General features: G+C 38.8%; 1 protein-coding gene across 1 annotated transcript in view; it reads right to left on the reverse strand.

Annotated features, from left to right (window-relative positions):
- Positions 1-1,348: 1,348 nt before the first annotated feature.
- PIEZO2 (piezo type mechanosensitive ion channel component 2) overlaps positions 1,349-15,721 on the reverse strand; it is a 283,067-nt gene continuing 268,694 nt past the window's right edge. Inside the window, exons 48-55 of the mRNA XM_072330043.1 lie at positions 15,276-15,423; positions 12,583-12,771; positions 12,047-12,139; positions 10,243-10,415; positions 8,579-8,695; positions 6,161-6,240; positions 4,613-4,793; positions 1,349-3,704 (exon numbers count right to left, since the gene is read on the reverse strand). Coding sequence (XP_072186144.1) covers positions 3,452-3,704; positions 4,613-4,793; positions 6,161-6,240; positions 8,579-8,695; positions 10,243-10,415; positions 12,047-12,139; positions 12,583-12,771; positions 15,276-15,423 — 1,234 coding nt within the window. The 3' untranslated portion in view covers positions 1,349-3,451. The remainder of the gene's footprint in view (positions 3,705-4,612; positions 4,794-6,160; positions 6,241-8,578; positions 8,696-10,242; positions 10,416-12,046; positions 12,140-12,582; positions 12,772-15,275; positions 15,424-15,721) is intronic.

Genomic DNA, 15,721 nt, shown 5'->3' on the forward strand with positions numbered 1-15,721 from the left:
ATTTTTTCCTGTCCCCCTTGGACGCTGAACTTCTGAAAGGACATTTAATCCCATTCAGTCTGTGTGCACAAATCAGGGCTTATGTTATCATTTCAGAAACACAACTTCTTGATTATAAGGGTTGAAAGGAGAAATCAAGACCTTTCTCTGCCTGGGCTCAGCCTTTCAAAATTGGACACACGGGTTTACTGTCTGTCAGTACATATATTTCTGTACAATACTGTTATTTTGGATCTAGTGTGTTTTTATTCTACCATTTCAGAGCTTGTTCTTCCAGCAGTAAATACACAAATACACCTTCTTCAGTAAGGAAAAATTCTGAGGCTGAGGAACCAAAAACTCTCTGCACTTTTGACCCAGTGTTTGATGGCCCCTATGGTAGGGAAAATAATTTTCTTTATGATGTCTAATCAGATAATCCCTTGCTGCAATTTCTGTCTCATGCCTCTTGGCACATCTACCCTTGTGCAGCTCTGTAGCCTGGCTCCTCCTGTGTGCCTCATCATCAGGTAGTTGCAGGCTCCAGAGTGTTTTTAAGGCTGAACAGGCCCAGCTCCCTCAGTCTCTCCTCACATGTTGTGTCCTCCAGCCCTCTGCCAGACTCATGCCTATATGACAGTCTTTCTCTTACTGGGGACCTCAAACCTGGATGCAGTTCTCCAGATGTGGTCTCTTAAGTGCCGATTGGAGGGGACTAATAAACTCCCCTGACTTGCAGCTGTGCCTTTGTAAATGAGCGCAGGCTGGCTTTCTTTCCTTCAGGGGTACACTGCTGCTATACATGCAACATTCCTCTTCAGCCCTCTCCTCCCTGCTGGATTATTTTATTTCAAAGATGTTTGAAGCTCACTAAGTGCATAGGGTGAGTCGATATCAGATGCAAAGCTTTGCTTTGCCTTATTTGAACTTCATGAAACACATGGCAGCTCCTGTCTCCAGCATCTTTAAATCCCTTCAAAAAGCAGTCATGCCTTCCATTCTATCAACTTCGCTCCTCTTTCCCCAGAAGGGCAGTTGACAAATATACATTAAAAGCAGCCCCAGATTTGGTGTGGTCCTCAGTCTTGCTGAGAGTGTGCTCTGTGTTGTCCTCCAGACTGTTAATAAAAGACATTAAATGGTAGTGGTCCCAGAACTGATTCCCTAAAGGACGCCATTAGAAAGAAGCTGGCAGTTCAGCTTTAGCAGGATGGTTGGATGGAGGATAGCAGTACAGTTCCCACCTATTGCAATCCCTTATCCAGTCTACAGGTTGCCAATTTGACTGTAAGTTGTTTTAAAACCAAACCAAACCAAAACCAAACAAAAAAACCCAAAACAAAACAAAACAAAAAAACCCCACAACAGAAGAACACTTTTATTTTCAAAGTTTGATCGATCCACGAAAGAAAGGGCAGAACATTTCTGCAAAGCTCAAATAACCGTACAGCTGATTCTGCAGAGTTTTCTCACCAGAACGTAAGTGCCTGTTTGTTAAAGAGAGGGAGCCAGAAAGTGAGCCAAGTCCAACTATGGCCAGTATGGTTCTGCTGCTGGTATTGGTGCTTTCAGAACCACATTACACCCTTTACACCTCTCTTCCAGTGTTGCCTCCTCAAAATCACTGAACATACAGATAAGGATCCATCTGACCACAAAGCGTCTCTGTCAGATCCTACAGCAGGGCTGCCCTGTACATTCTGTTTTTCATTCACAGGTTCTATGGAAGAAATGGAGCAAAACTCTCCACCAGGGAATGCTGCCAGCTTTCCATTGCGCTTAGAGGAAATCAGGTTGTCTTCCAGTGAGTTCCAGTCACCAAACAATTTTATTGTTACAATATGATGAAGCGGCTTTTATTTTGTGCACTTCGTGGTGCCCAAAATGTTAGTTTTCACAGTATAGAATGGATGTGACAGCATTTGTCATGGAAGCACTGAGCAGAGTATGTTGCGACTTCATTCAATTGTGCTGTTTTATGAACTTCTGCAGTAAAATGTGCCAGCAAATTATGTTGTATTATTTTCGTTCTGGCGATTAACTAATTATTCATATAATAAATACCAGCTAACTACAAGAAAGAGATTTATTTGTCACAGAGTTAGAAGAATGTCAAACTTTTCCCATTTCATGTAAAAAGGCAGAGGAAAAAATACTTCTAAAATGACTTTGCAACATGTGCTTTATTTTAAGTCATTACTGATTCAAAACTACACAGTATATCCTTTTAATATACCTTACCCACTCAATGATTTTTTTTTCTCAATAATTTTTTTTTTTTTTTTTAACATGGAATGAAATCTACATTGCAAATGTAAATTTTCATGCTACAATGATCTCTAACGAGCCATTTGTGTCACTAATAATAGTAATTTAAGAAAAAAAGGCCACTTTTGAAGCTCATATGCATGTCTATATTTGGGAACTTAAAAAAAAAAAACAAAAAAACAACAACCCGTCTCAGATGTAAAAATGTGACTTGGAATATGTAAACATTTTTCTATACCTGAAACACTGGAAGAAGAGTATCAGCTAACAGCAAAACAATGGTTGCCTTAAGTCATCGAAATGGGAAAAAGCAAGTCATGGGGAGCAGAGAGAAGCACACACTATTCAGTTTTTAAGGGATTATAAGAAATGAAGTAGCTCCTTAGGTCATTGAATTCACTTTCTTGTCTCATCTAATGGAAAGCAGTAACTCTGAAGAAAATGGCCTAGCAGAACATCCCAATATTTCACCATAATTATTCTAGCCATTAGTTACCCTCGACGAAATGTCAAGTTTCAGTTGCTGTATTATTTTTTTTCCTGAGTCATTGATGTTTGGTGGAAATGTTTTCTGTGACTGTACAAATAAAATAAGGCATTTAAAGAGACTGTAACTTGTATCCTTTTTGCTAGCAGAGGTTTGTCCACGGTGTCCTTTGTACATCAAAATCTCTGCTTTTCTACAAATGGGTATGGCTAGAACTTCTTCAGTTCCCACTGTTGCCCTGGGTCTTGGGTGTCCAGAAGGCTAGTCACCGTCCCATTACTTGTAGCTTGAAAGTCAATGACGTACAACAGCATATTGCACAATCCAATCTATATGACTCCAGAAAAAGTTAGAAAGGTCCTCTGGAGTCATTGGTGGGTTTATTCCTTTCCTTTCTCTTCGAGGGTAATTATTGTCTGGAAAATTAAATTAGCCAGACAGGGATGCAAACTTTTTGCTGATTAAATTACAAAGCAGTCCCCAGATTGTAGAGGAGTGGCACGTTAAAAACAGCAAATCATCCAACTTTCTTCACTGTTGATCCTTAATTTGAAAGGCAGCATGGATTCCAAAGGCTGTAGCTTCCAGGACTCCTTCAGTGAAAAATGATCGCTACCTAACTATAAAAGGCTTAGCTCTTAAGAGAATATTGTGCTTTTCCTTTTTCTTTAAAATTCAGATGAAATCAACTTGATTTGCAGTGTGACACCAAAGAGATCAATTAGTTTTTTCCCTAGTCCACTTGATCATAGTCTCTGGTGAGCGATACAAGAAGATTAGTTTGGCGTACAGGTCTTCTTCTAGTTCCAGTTCTCCAGTCTCTCGTACTAAGAAAATGTCAGTACACAACTTCAAGATTCGGTCTACATTGGGTAGCTCCTCAAACATGATGGAGTGAGAGATCCCACTGAAAAACTCACGGACGAACTTCCCTATCACCAGGACGACTGACGCATATAGTCCCATGATGCTGAAAAGAAAGAATGAGAAAAGTTCAAGCTGTGCCTGGAAAGAGGATCATCCAAATCAAAGAGAGCTCATCTACATGGCTAAGTACAGTCTGTCAGCAGAGTAAACACTGATTTCTATTTAGGATCCTGTTTCTTCTGTGCTGTAGGATGAAAGAAAATAAGACCTCTTCCAACATGACAGAAAGCTGAGAACACGGACAGCTGAAGCTGCTGGCTTAAATGATTTATCCTCAGTCCATTACGATGGTAGTCTTACATCTTGTCTGCTACAGCTTGGAAGCTGTAGGGAAAACTCATAACCTCTGGCTACTAAATGCAAGTGATCTGCATTTAGTATGTCTCATGTCTAATAATTTAGTATGTCTCATGTCTAATTCTTTTTATTAAAGTGTGCGTAAGTGGTGACAGACTAACAATTGCCTGAACTTGCAGGCCAAAACTCTTATGAGGAGCTCTCCAAAGGATGCTGGAAAGGAGTATTTCTTAGGAGGCACAGTCTCCCAACTTCCTCTGTTTATGGAGCTGTATTTCATAACAGCTTCAGACAGTCTTGGCTGCTAGCATGAGCTTGGGAAGGTTGCCAAAACTTATCAGTTTGGCTTTTAGTTAAATGAACGTATTTTGAATGATTTCATATAAATAAGAAATTGGTGCAAAGGGTACTTCTTTTGCCTTTATTTCCTACCCACTGGAGTGTGAATATGAAAGGGCACATCATTCCTTAAAAATACAATGTATTCTGCAGATAAAACTGATAGATGTGAAATTTTAATTCTCACAGGAGCTGTTTTCTGGAGTTTCAAACATTAGAACAACAAAAAAGAAATGAAATACACCCACAAAGCAAATGAAGTAACCTTCTATCTCATCTACAGTATTTTAATCTTATGTGAAGATTCCTTCTTACCCATATCCAGCCAAGAACCCAAGGCTTGGAGGACTAACTTTATCACTGAATATGAAGAGTTCAAGGCTCTCTTCAGATGTTTTGTATCTTTTTCCAAGCTGATTCAAAACCCACCACTCACGAACTCCTTCTTCAGACACATTTTTGACCAGGGAAACTGTAATATTTTCCCATCTGCAGTCTATCAAAAAAAAAAAAAAAAAAGGAAATGTTAACAAGTGTACTAAAACTGCAAAAGTCAAACCGATACTATTAGATGCTTTGATAACTTGTGTGATAAAATAATGGAGTGATGTAGGAGTAAAGGTTTGTTTTAACTTTCTTACAATCTCTTTTGTACTATTTCTGTACAGAAGTACAGTCTATCTAGACTGCTGTGGTTTTCTTTCTACTAATCTTATGTAAATGAGCATTAAATAAATAAAATATTGACATCAACTATGTTTTCTTCTGTACACCTGAAAAGTTATTCAAGTATTTTCAAGCCAATGCATCAATAACAAGAAGTATTTCTACATTTCAGGCCTAAAGAAGCACATTTAAGTATTTTTAATCAATAACAAGCAGTATGTCTACATTTCATGTCTAAAGCACATTTAACTTAGTTGGAGGGATAATAGTCACCTTCTATATGTCAAAGTGTAACTACCACTTAATTTTTGGTATAAAAGATATATCAAGAAAAGCATATTGTACTATTATGCATACTGATCACACAGACAGAAATTGAATTTTGGCTTTTCTGCTTTCTGAGGACCCTACATTATCAGCATGTGCATTAAGGTGCAGTATAGAACTCCCAAAGTAAGAGTTGTTTTTAGGATGCATAGTGACTAACAACAGTGAAGCACTGGTTAACTTAATGCTACAAGTAAAACTAGATTCTGTCTCATGAATTATTTTTTCAAAACATGCTCATTCAACCTTGAACAATAATGCACTACACAATGAGCAAGAAAACGTCTGAGACTCAGATTTCTCTGTTGAGAAAGGCATGCTTAGTTAAAGACTTTTTCCTGCTTTTCCAATCCAACAGGTTTTACATATGTATGTATGTACGCATGTACGTACTTGGTGCATCTATGAGTATCTAGACATTCTAAGTGGATACTTTGAAATTCAATTATTTATCTAGATTGTGTTCTTTTGAGTCAGTAAGGATAGAAGAACTAAAATCAGTCATTCAATATCATTATTCAAGTTGATTACATTTGCAGACATGCAATGCTAGAGTATTTGCAGTAAAGTACTAAAGAGATGCAGAGGTGAAACTTGTCAAGACATTCTTAGAATAGAAGGGAAAGCAGTTTCTGAAAGACTTGAAAGAAAAGAACTGTACTTTTAATCTGTAAACACCTTGCTGTTAAATACAAAGCTAAAGTATATCCAAATGCATTTTCTGCCTTGTACTCTTGTCTCTCCCCAAGCCTGTAGACATCAGGTGGAAACATCTGTAAGAGTATTTCAGTCCAAGGTGCTCCAGAACAGTTAGCAGTGGTGGTGTGCTTTTTTCAACTACACTCTGTTTTCCATGGCCTGGATACATACCTGTCAATAGCTGCTTTATGGGTTTTGCCAGAGAATCACTAGGAGCCTTGATGTAGTACGGATACACTGTTTCTAATGTTCTGGAAAAAAAATGAGAAAGCAAATATTTCATATTTTTATACCTCTAAAATAATTCATAAATACCTAACAGGGCTATACACAGTTCCCAGTAATTCTTGGCTTAAGCTCTGATTTTATAGTGTTCAGATGTCACATCTGAAAGTTAGCTGGAATTATTAACTACGTTCTGTCAGGACTGCAGCAGGGAGCTCCATCCATAATGCCCCCTTTCACACACCATGAATCCCACACACCTGGGGCATATGTGTTTGCAAGGAATGTAAAACTTATATTCTGTTCGCCTTTTTAACAAAGCTGCTTTTATATTCAGCTGTATAAGCAGCACAAAGAAAGGCAACACATCACCAGTAATAAACAAGCTAGGAAAACACGTAGTGAGAATATTTATTACTTCACAATTACAGAATGTTTAAATATTAACATCTGAAGAGAAAGAATTCTTCCTAGAATATTTTATTGGGAAATATTTTCACAGTTCATATAATTTGGAGGATTTCAAATTAAAAGGAAAGATGTCTGTGGAAGCTCCTCATTGGTCTCAAAACTGAATCACCTCAAGTGGGATACATTATCAGCATCCAGAGAGAATTAAAGAATTCATTGCATGCAGAGATGCTGCCCTAAACTTTCTCTCAAGTGAGTGAAAAATTCTAGGAAAGAGGAGCAATTGGGGAAGTCCTCTGACACTGCTTCATTGTATAGATAAAGCTACTGAAGAACAGAGGAGGCCAATTTAAAGCCTTTGTGATCAGGCCCAGGAGACAGGTAAGGGCTCAGCAGCCAAGGTGTCCCAGCACAGCTGTGGCAGAAAACTCCCTGCAGAACTTGTCACATGACTGTCAGTTTCTACAAACATTTTTTCTTTGTGACAAAGTTAAAGATGCTCAAATAATGTAATGTTGTAATATTATTACAACATGGGCGAATACAGCTCTATCCATCTTCTATGTTAGTGCTCATCTTCTGCAAGGAGAGAGTTACAGATGAATTACATCTTCCCACGAAGGAGGAAAACCTGCCCTCTTTGTCACTACATCGCCCCAGGAAATATTTCTATATCCTCACAGGGCTAAAAATATATATATATTAAAAATATATTTTAATTGTGACAATGAGATTTGCAGCAGCAGCCTCTTCAGTTTCTTTGGGCGTACATCTGTGAGCAGGTGCAGAAAAATGCCTTGCATCTCTCTTCCACCTTCTAAGAGAGATGAACCAGTCAGAGTTTTCACTCTCCAGCTGGCCTCAGCTTTAACTTTACAATTCTGTAGCCACAAATCAGATCAGGTGACCTCAGGGATAATGCACTGGCCCAGCGATATTTCAAGATGACTGCTGCAATGTAAATCCCAGTGAGCAGGCAGAAGGGGAAGAGCCAGACTCTGTTCAAACTTGAGAGGCATCACTGCTATTAATGTTATAAGGCTACATCCATACAATAATGTTTGATATTCAGATGAAGAGAATGTTCTTATGTCTTGCAAATTTCCATTACAGGAAAATATCTGATGTCAAAAATGTCTGCAGATGTTACCTTCTGATTGCAGTGATTTAACACTTCCTTTCCAATCTAGTGCCATTCAAGAATAACAATGAGAAATGCAGTTTGGATTGTTATTTAGAACAAAACATGCATCAGTATGACTTTCTCAAATCAAGTTGAACTCAAGTAACTCAGAGGAGAGTTTAACTGTGAATATACTGTAATGAACTTGTGCTTATCTGATAAATCAAAGAAAAAGAAACCTAACAGCTTCACCACATTTGATGGTAGAGTTCCAGTATTCACAGACTTCTTGGCCTTATTTCTTTTACTACAAATAAATAAGCTTTGACATTTATGGCAATGTTATTTTTCTGTGACTTCAATGCTTTTGGTTTCTGTAAATAAAACTACAAAGTTTTTTAGAGGTGTTTGATCTTGGAGAACTCCCTGAGTATTTTACAGTATGTCTGAGTTTAGAGTTGTGGTTGCAGAAGGGTCCTAAAACCAGAAAGACTAGGAAAAATCCAAAGATTCTTGGAGTTCTGCAAACAATGAGGAAGGAGTAATGGCCTGAAATTTGAAGATAGGAAGTTCCATACAAATATGGGGAAGAACTTTACAGTAAGGATGAAAGAGCACTGAAATAGGCTGCCCAGAGAGGTTGTGGAGGTACCTTCTATGGAGATATTAAAGACCCATCCGAACGCCTACCTGTGTGACATATTTTAGGGTACTTCCTTAGGAAGAGGTTTAGACTCAGTGATCTCTGAGGTCTCTTCCAACCTTCTCCGTAAGAAATTAGGATTAAAAGTAGTAGGTCTGCATATACATAGGCAAAGAAGATAACTTACACCTTTTCCAAGGGCTTTCCAGACATCATTGTAGCAATATCTCTTCTGGTTTTCTCTGGTAGGCCAAAAGTAAGTTTATCTGATGCTATTTCTGCTTTGGCACCAAGAGTGAGATTTCTGTTTTAAGTAAAAAGGAAGACATATAGTCAGTCTACACTGAAAGCAGAACCTGAACACTTGTTCACTAAACACTAGGGCTGGTTATCTTAGTCTGACCACAGTGATCTTGTACATCTTTACTAAATAGCAAGCATCATGCACCCTCTACCTGAGAATGAAGCTGGACCAGGATCAGCTTCTGCACACTGCCTTTTGTCACGCCCTGAGGTCAGGATGTAGCAGGAAGGCAGGCCAAGCCCTGGACTGCTGGGGACTGCTGAGAAGTTCCCCCAGCAGATGATGGGTAAGGGCAGAAAGCATGTATGCTGCCTGAGTAATACAAGAGATCTTCTTACAGCTGCTTGCGGTCTCTTGGCCTAGGTGAAAGACAGCAGTTTCCCTTTACAGAGCAAAAGTGGGAGGTCACTGTGGCAAGCCTTTACCACTTTCAGTCATTTATGGTTGCAGTATAATCCACAGGATATAATTTGAGGGTGAAAAAAGTTCTCTTTCAAATCCAGTGTATGAATGTCTGTAGTTATGCAAGTATACTGGCAAACTGAGTAGAGGCATTACAAATTAATATAAGGTTCAGAAATGGATGAGGAATGTAATTCACTGGCTTAGTACTGCATGCTTCCAGAAAAATAAGGAGGGTCAAATAAAGTTGAATAAAGAGTGCAGATTTGTTACAAGCCTAGTTTTGACTGTGAAAAGACTGACCCAGTATATTCAAAGCTCCTGCTGTGATTCAGCTGACCTCTTCCTGAGCAACGTCTTTTGCTGGGGATAGCTATAACAACCAAATGTCAACTTCCAAAAGAAAACCAAACACCCAGGTAGATACCAGGACTGCAATGGCAGTTCATTTCCAATTTAGCCCAGCAGTCCAAGGTGGCAGTCAGTAGTCAAGAAGCCATCCTGGTGACTTGCTGTGCTTCAGCCTGCATCCAACAACTACTGCATATATTTTAGGTTGGTTCTTGCAAAAACATTTTTGTAAAGTACTATTTCACTGAGGTCAAATTACCACAAGTAAATAGGTAAAAGTCTCAGCAAAGTGGATCTGTGCCAGGTAGCATAACAATGGCTCCAAGTACACGTGTATTTAAAAAATAGCTTTTTATCAGTTTGAGATTCCTTTAAAAAGGTGGTGTTTGAATTTCCTCTTTGGTTTTCTGCCTTAACTAAGTCTAAGTCTTTGGTTCCCATAAATGATTACTAGGTTGTTGTTTGAGGCAAAGTTTATTTGAACATCTCAATCTAAAACAGACTGAAGTGTTTTTACTTTTCCCTACTCCCCCTCAAGTCCTATTGAACTGCTCCCTGATTTTTATTTTTTTAAATCATCTTGGAAGTGGCTCCATTTCTCTATTTATTTCTTGAGAATTCCTATGCAACAAAGTCACCGCCTTCTGCCTCTCTCCCTCTTACTTTTTAAAATGTTATTTGCAACACCATAGAATCTGCTGAAAAACTAAACAAAAACATGCAGTGTGGAATTGTTCAGTTCAAGGAAAGCTTTGCAAGTGATCCGTCAGACTTACAGCAGTCATATTGATTACCTTTGAATGCTCCACGAAAGTACTACAGTGAACTCAGCTGAGAAATCCAGCAGTCCCTGTATCATTTTCTCTCTACTGGGAGGGCTGATGGTCCATAAGGAGTTTGAATTCCCTTCTAGATCTGCAAGGGTTATATCTTCTTTCCCATAGCCCTCTAAAAACTGCAAAGCAGCCTGTAGTTGCATAAAAGGAAAATAAACTTTCAATGCCATGACATTCACAAGACATATTTCCTGATCAGCAAGAATTATAAATACTTGATTAATTAGAAGTGCATTCATTTACACAGATTGCTCTGTCAGGTACCTAACGGGGCCTTAGATGAGCTGGGGAATAGACAAAGCCTAGCCAACCCAGGAAGGCAAAACAAAAATGGCCCTGCAGTTTGGAGAATAAATACAATGGTCAAGTTGACCAAAATGAATTTCAATGTTCATCAGGTATACTCTGTAAAGTACATTTTATCTTGAATCATTTCTAATATCCCCCTTGGATACTGGATCTCTAGATCCAGTAGACTATGCTGCTTTCAGTCCACACCAGTCTGACCTGTACCTCTGATACTTCATGCAGCTTCACTGAAACTCCAAATAGTACCAGTGATCAGGAGGGGGTATGACTGTTTACGAGGGTGGACAGTGATATGACAAGGGAGAATGGTTTTAAACTGAGACAGGGGAGGTTTTGCTTAGATATTAGGAGGAAGTTTTTCACTCAGAGGGTGGTGACACACTGGAACATGTTGCCCAAGGAGGTTGTGGATGCCTCATCCAGGGAGGCATTCAAGGCCAGGCTGGATGTGGCTCAGAGCAGCCTGGTCTGGTGGTTGGCAACTCTGCATATAGGAGGGGGGGTTGAAACTGGATGATCATTGTGGTCCTTTTCAACCTATGCCATTCTATGATTCTATGATAAGCACAAAATATAAATGACTGTACGAACATTATGCCAACCCTTGCTGCTGTGGACTGGCAGACATAATCTTGAGGCACAAGACACCTCGCACCTCTTATTTGTTTTAATATTTTTATTAAAATTGTACTCTGTCTTTTGTTAAGCATTTTCCAGCATGGAAAGATGTCTGTAATTGATATGGCAGCTTGAAACTATTGACTTTCAAAGTACATCACAATTACAGTATTACTATTATAACTCCAGAGCTATTTGGTAGCATCTAGTGTTAAGAAATGTTCATTCTTGAATGGGCTAGAAGGAAACGCTTCTCTCAAAGTGATATTTGATCTAAATACATTCACTTTAGTTAACACAACAGTTTCTTCAAAATATGAGTCTTTTTTTTTGCTACAGAAAGTTGAGATAACTTCAGGCACAGTGTACCATGAAATCCGGAGACTATATTTAAACAAAGATATTCTAATGTCAAAACCTTTCTGGGCCATACGCACTTTCTTTGACAGCATACCATCCCCCCACTGGAAGGTGAAAGCCATGGGCATTGTAGGAAGAAGTATGGGGCTTAAGAGTGCCAACAAGTAGTGTGTCCCCAGAACACATTTTTGTCCTTTGGAAGGAAGATTTTTACTCAGGCGACAGGAAAACTACGACTTCTGTCTTCCATGATTTTGTGCAAAGATGATTTGATTAATTGTAATTTATCTCTTTATAACACAGCCCATCTTGACAAATGATCTGCCCAAACCTGTACTAAGGACCCTTTATGTACACATCTTCCAAATGATTGCAGCGTTGTTGACCACTTGACTACATAAACAAACCAGACAAAAAGCCACCACAGAAACATGCATAAATTTTAAAATAATGAAGTAGTCTACATTTCACTTACAGTGTTACCCCTATAGCTTTCCAGAAATTCACTGAAACCAGTCTGATTCAAATCCTTGAGCTGACTCTGTTGAGCACTCATTGTAAAAATAGGCTGGGAAACAAAAGAACACACACTTGTCACATTTACTTCACATCAGCTGCTACACAGACAGTACAGCATCCTATCCATCACAGTCCACCAATCCAACAGAAGGCTATGAATGTATTCTGCTAAGAAGGAAGCTGTCTCCACTTAATTATCTCCCATTCACCACAGGGACCTGCAGACAGTTACCTGAGTCTCCCTGATGTAGGATAATTTATTCAAATTAAACTGCCAGTAGGTTTGGCTTTAAACTGGCAAGCAACGATAATATTTTACATCAATCATGAACTGATGTTTTTATATCCAAAAGGAATCACTCTTGGGAGTTTGAGTGTTCTCTTGCATAAGCCAGGAGAGTTTCAGTTGGAAAATGCAATGCATGGAATAAGGAACAGTGCAAGGAAATACAGTGCAAAAACAGACTTCTTTTGGTTTGACTTCCTTTTTACCTGATAACCTCCTAGAGTTATTGTGATTGATACATCTAGAGGCTTGTTGGTGATGCCTGCAACAGATTTGATTAAAGACATGAAGAGCAGTGGGAACCAGACAATACAAATCAGCAAGACGATAATCATGCCACCCATTCCATACTTCACAACTTTCTTTTTCTTCTGGCCTCTTGGTTGGGGATATCTCTGCAAAAGCAAACAACAACACGGTAATGTCTTTTCCATCAGTGAAACACTTGGTATGATTTGATGGGTGAATGAATCTTAAAGACTCCAGTCTCCTGCTGTCATTTGTTACCCGTCATTGGGCCAACTATTTTGAGATTTTTTGCCAAACCTGTACAGGCACTGAATTTTGGCAACTACAGAGAAAAGTGCCAAGTGAACCCATTTCAAGTATGTATCTGGTGTGAAAAATATCATAAACCTCTCCTGCTCTGATTCTTCACAGCCGTAAATATGGGAAAAATTGGGTAAAGTAATTTGAATGTTTAATCTCAAACACCATAAGCATGAAATTTCAGGAAACAAACAAAATAACAGCAGCAACAACATTTCCTCAAAACAGCAAGAAGAAGATGACCCCCTACCAAACAAAGAAACAGACAAACAAAAATGAAAACCCAGCCCCAAACACCACGATATTGGGAATGACCAGTTTTCTTGCACTTTTCTTTCCAAAATATTTTATCACAGACATCATTAAGGCAGCATTTCCATCATAGAGCTTGAGATGGTGTAAACTGTTTTGGAGAAAAATATATTCCCAGCAGCTGACATGTAGAACCAGTAGAACTGTTACTGCAGTATTCTACAGACATTTTGCACCTCACACACAGTGTTGCTAAGACTTGCTCACAGGTTTGATCCAATCTGTTCGTAGTAAATTCTGCACCAACTGTACTTGAATATTGCCTCAACCTCTGTTGCTGTTTCTAAAATCTTGACGGTGTTGATGTGGGATCCTTCCCTTTCTTAGCTTCTGAGAACAAAAATGATCTTGCTTTTAACCTTCTCTCTAAAAATCAGATAATATAGCAACACTGTTCCCTCTTGCCCATAATGCCACCCCCCTGTTATTAACCTTATAGTCAATATAAGATAGAACACTTCTGTAGCATTACAATTATGTAAAATACCTTATCACAACTAATTTACTGTGGAGTGTTATCTTGCAGGATTGAACACTGCACAGTGCTTTAGGATCTTGCCTTTCACACACTGCATACTACACATGCAAAATAAATATGCAGTGAATTGTACTGTACCTCATACGCATGCCAGGAATTTGGCTTCAGGAAATTGTTCTTGCTTTCCAACATGAATCCATAAAGCCCTCAGAGAGTATTAGATTTGTAATACAATGCTATATTTAAAACAAATTAGCTACTTCTCAAAAGCATTGTATCAAAGCATTTGTCTTGCACTGCAGAATACTGTTTTCATTAAAATATCATATCAAGATCGCTCTGGGGCATATTATTTGTCTGTATGAGATTAGTTCAGGCACCTTTAATGCTGTTACAGAACAGCTCAGAGACTCTGAGAGCCAAAGAACTTAAGCACACCACTCAATATGAGGAGAGAGAATTAAACAAAAGAATAGAACTAATAAAGTTGTTGGTAGTTATGTTGCTACATGGCATTAGCAAACACATGCGAGCTTAGACTTGGAGGTTCTATGCTAGATGTAAAGCAGAGCAATCCTGTTGCAGAGTGAAAAAATGCAGTATAATGGATGGTCAATGTAGAATAGGATTTTAATTTCCAGCCTCCTGAAGCCTCTGTTGATGCTCTATTCGTGGCAGAAACGTAAGTCACACTGAGAAAGCCTATCTACGAGATTCATGTCCACTTCACTTCTGAGTTAATTTAACTGACATACTTGAAAAGTAGGAGCAATTAAGAGATGGGATTATAATAAAAGTAGTAATACGTCAGTAACACTTAAAAACACGGCTGTTTCATTGCAGATGGACAATTTCTGTCTGGTTGGGTCACTCTTAAATGAACGCTTAATTTCTTTTTCAAGTTGGCAACGTAAGCAAGCATATGGTTGCAATCTTTATAGCGGTTGTGAGGAATCCAGAATTTGCAAGTTTAATTTGAGCTGAAGCTTAAATGATTTTAAGTGACCAAAATTTTAGTCAAACAAATGGTTGGATTTATCTGTTTTTCTGCATTCCTTTTGGGTGTGCAGCGACTCTCCCAGAATAAAGGAACTAGCTAAGTTCCCTCTGTACTTACATGAAACAAACATTCCCGAGACCTACACCAATGGAGACAAGAACTCTTCCTCGATATGACTTTTCTTTGGAGCTGTAGCTTTGCTGCTACTGTGGGTTGCTCATTTAAGTAGTTATGGGTAATGAGAGTGTGTTAATACTGAGTCTTTCACTCCTGGCCTTGAAATTCAGGCATGCAATTAAACCAGCAGCCACATGTTTGTGGAATTCATCTTGACGGCGGAAAAATCAGGCACAAAGGAAATTGAAATTTCACTTGCATTGACTGTCAGCTAACATAAAGAACCCAACAGACTGAATATTTCCAAACATGAGCACCAGGTGTATCTGCTAACAATCTGCATTTATGGTGGATTTCCAAATTATTTAGGGACTTGTGATTACTTTCCTTCATTTCTGCACATGGGAGAAGAGGCCTGGATCACTCATATAGATCTTCCTCACCTTTTCTGACTCTCGCCAACACTTCAGGATGAATATATGAGCATAGATATCTTCCACACAGATCCAGCTGGAAAGACTGAGAGTGGTATCTGTCCAAACCCAGTCCATTACTGCTCTTAGTTCAGTCAAAAATGGAACCAGGCGGAATCTGAAGGGAGACCACAGCACATGATAGTAAAAAATGGAGGAACCACATTAAAAAAGCATAGTAAGCATACATGCCAGAAAAAGGAGAACAAAATGAGTACTAAAAAGCAGTTTAATTGGAAATTATGCAGTCATATTATGAGACACTGTGGCTAAGACTGGTATTTTAAAGGTGATGTGTTTTGCCACAGCTCAAATTCCTCTTGGATCCCTTGTGAGGCCATGAACATGCTTTGGCACCATTATACCCAGTAGCTGTGTATGAGATACTGATGCAACAGTACAAGACAGACTTACTG

Source organism: Excalfactoria chinensis, chromosome 2 (assembly GCF_039878825.1).
Source record: "Excalfactoria chinensis isolate bCotChi1 chromosome 2, bCotChi1.hap2, whole genome shotgun sequence".
Lineage (NCBI taxonomy): Eukaryota > Metazoa > Chordata > Aves > Galliformes > Phasianidae > Excalfactoria > Excalfactoria chinensis.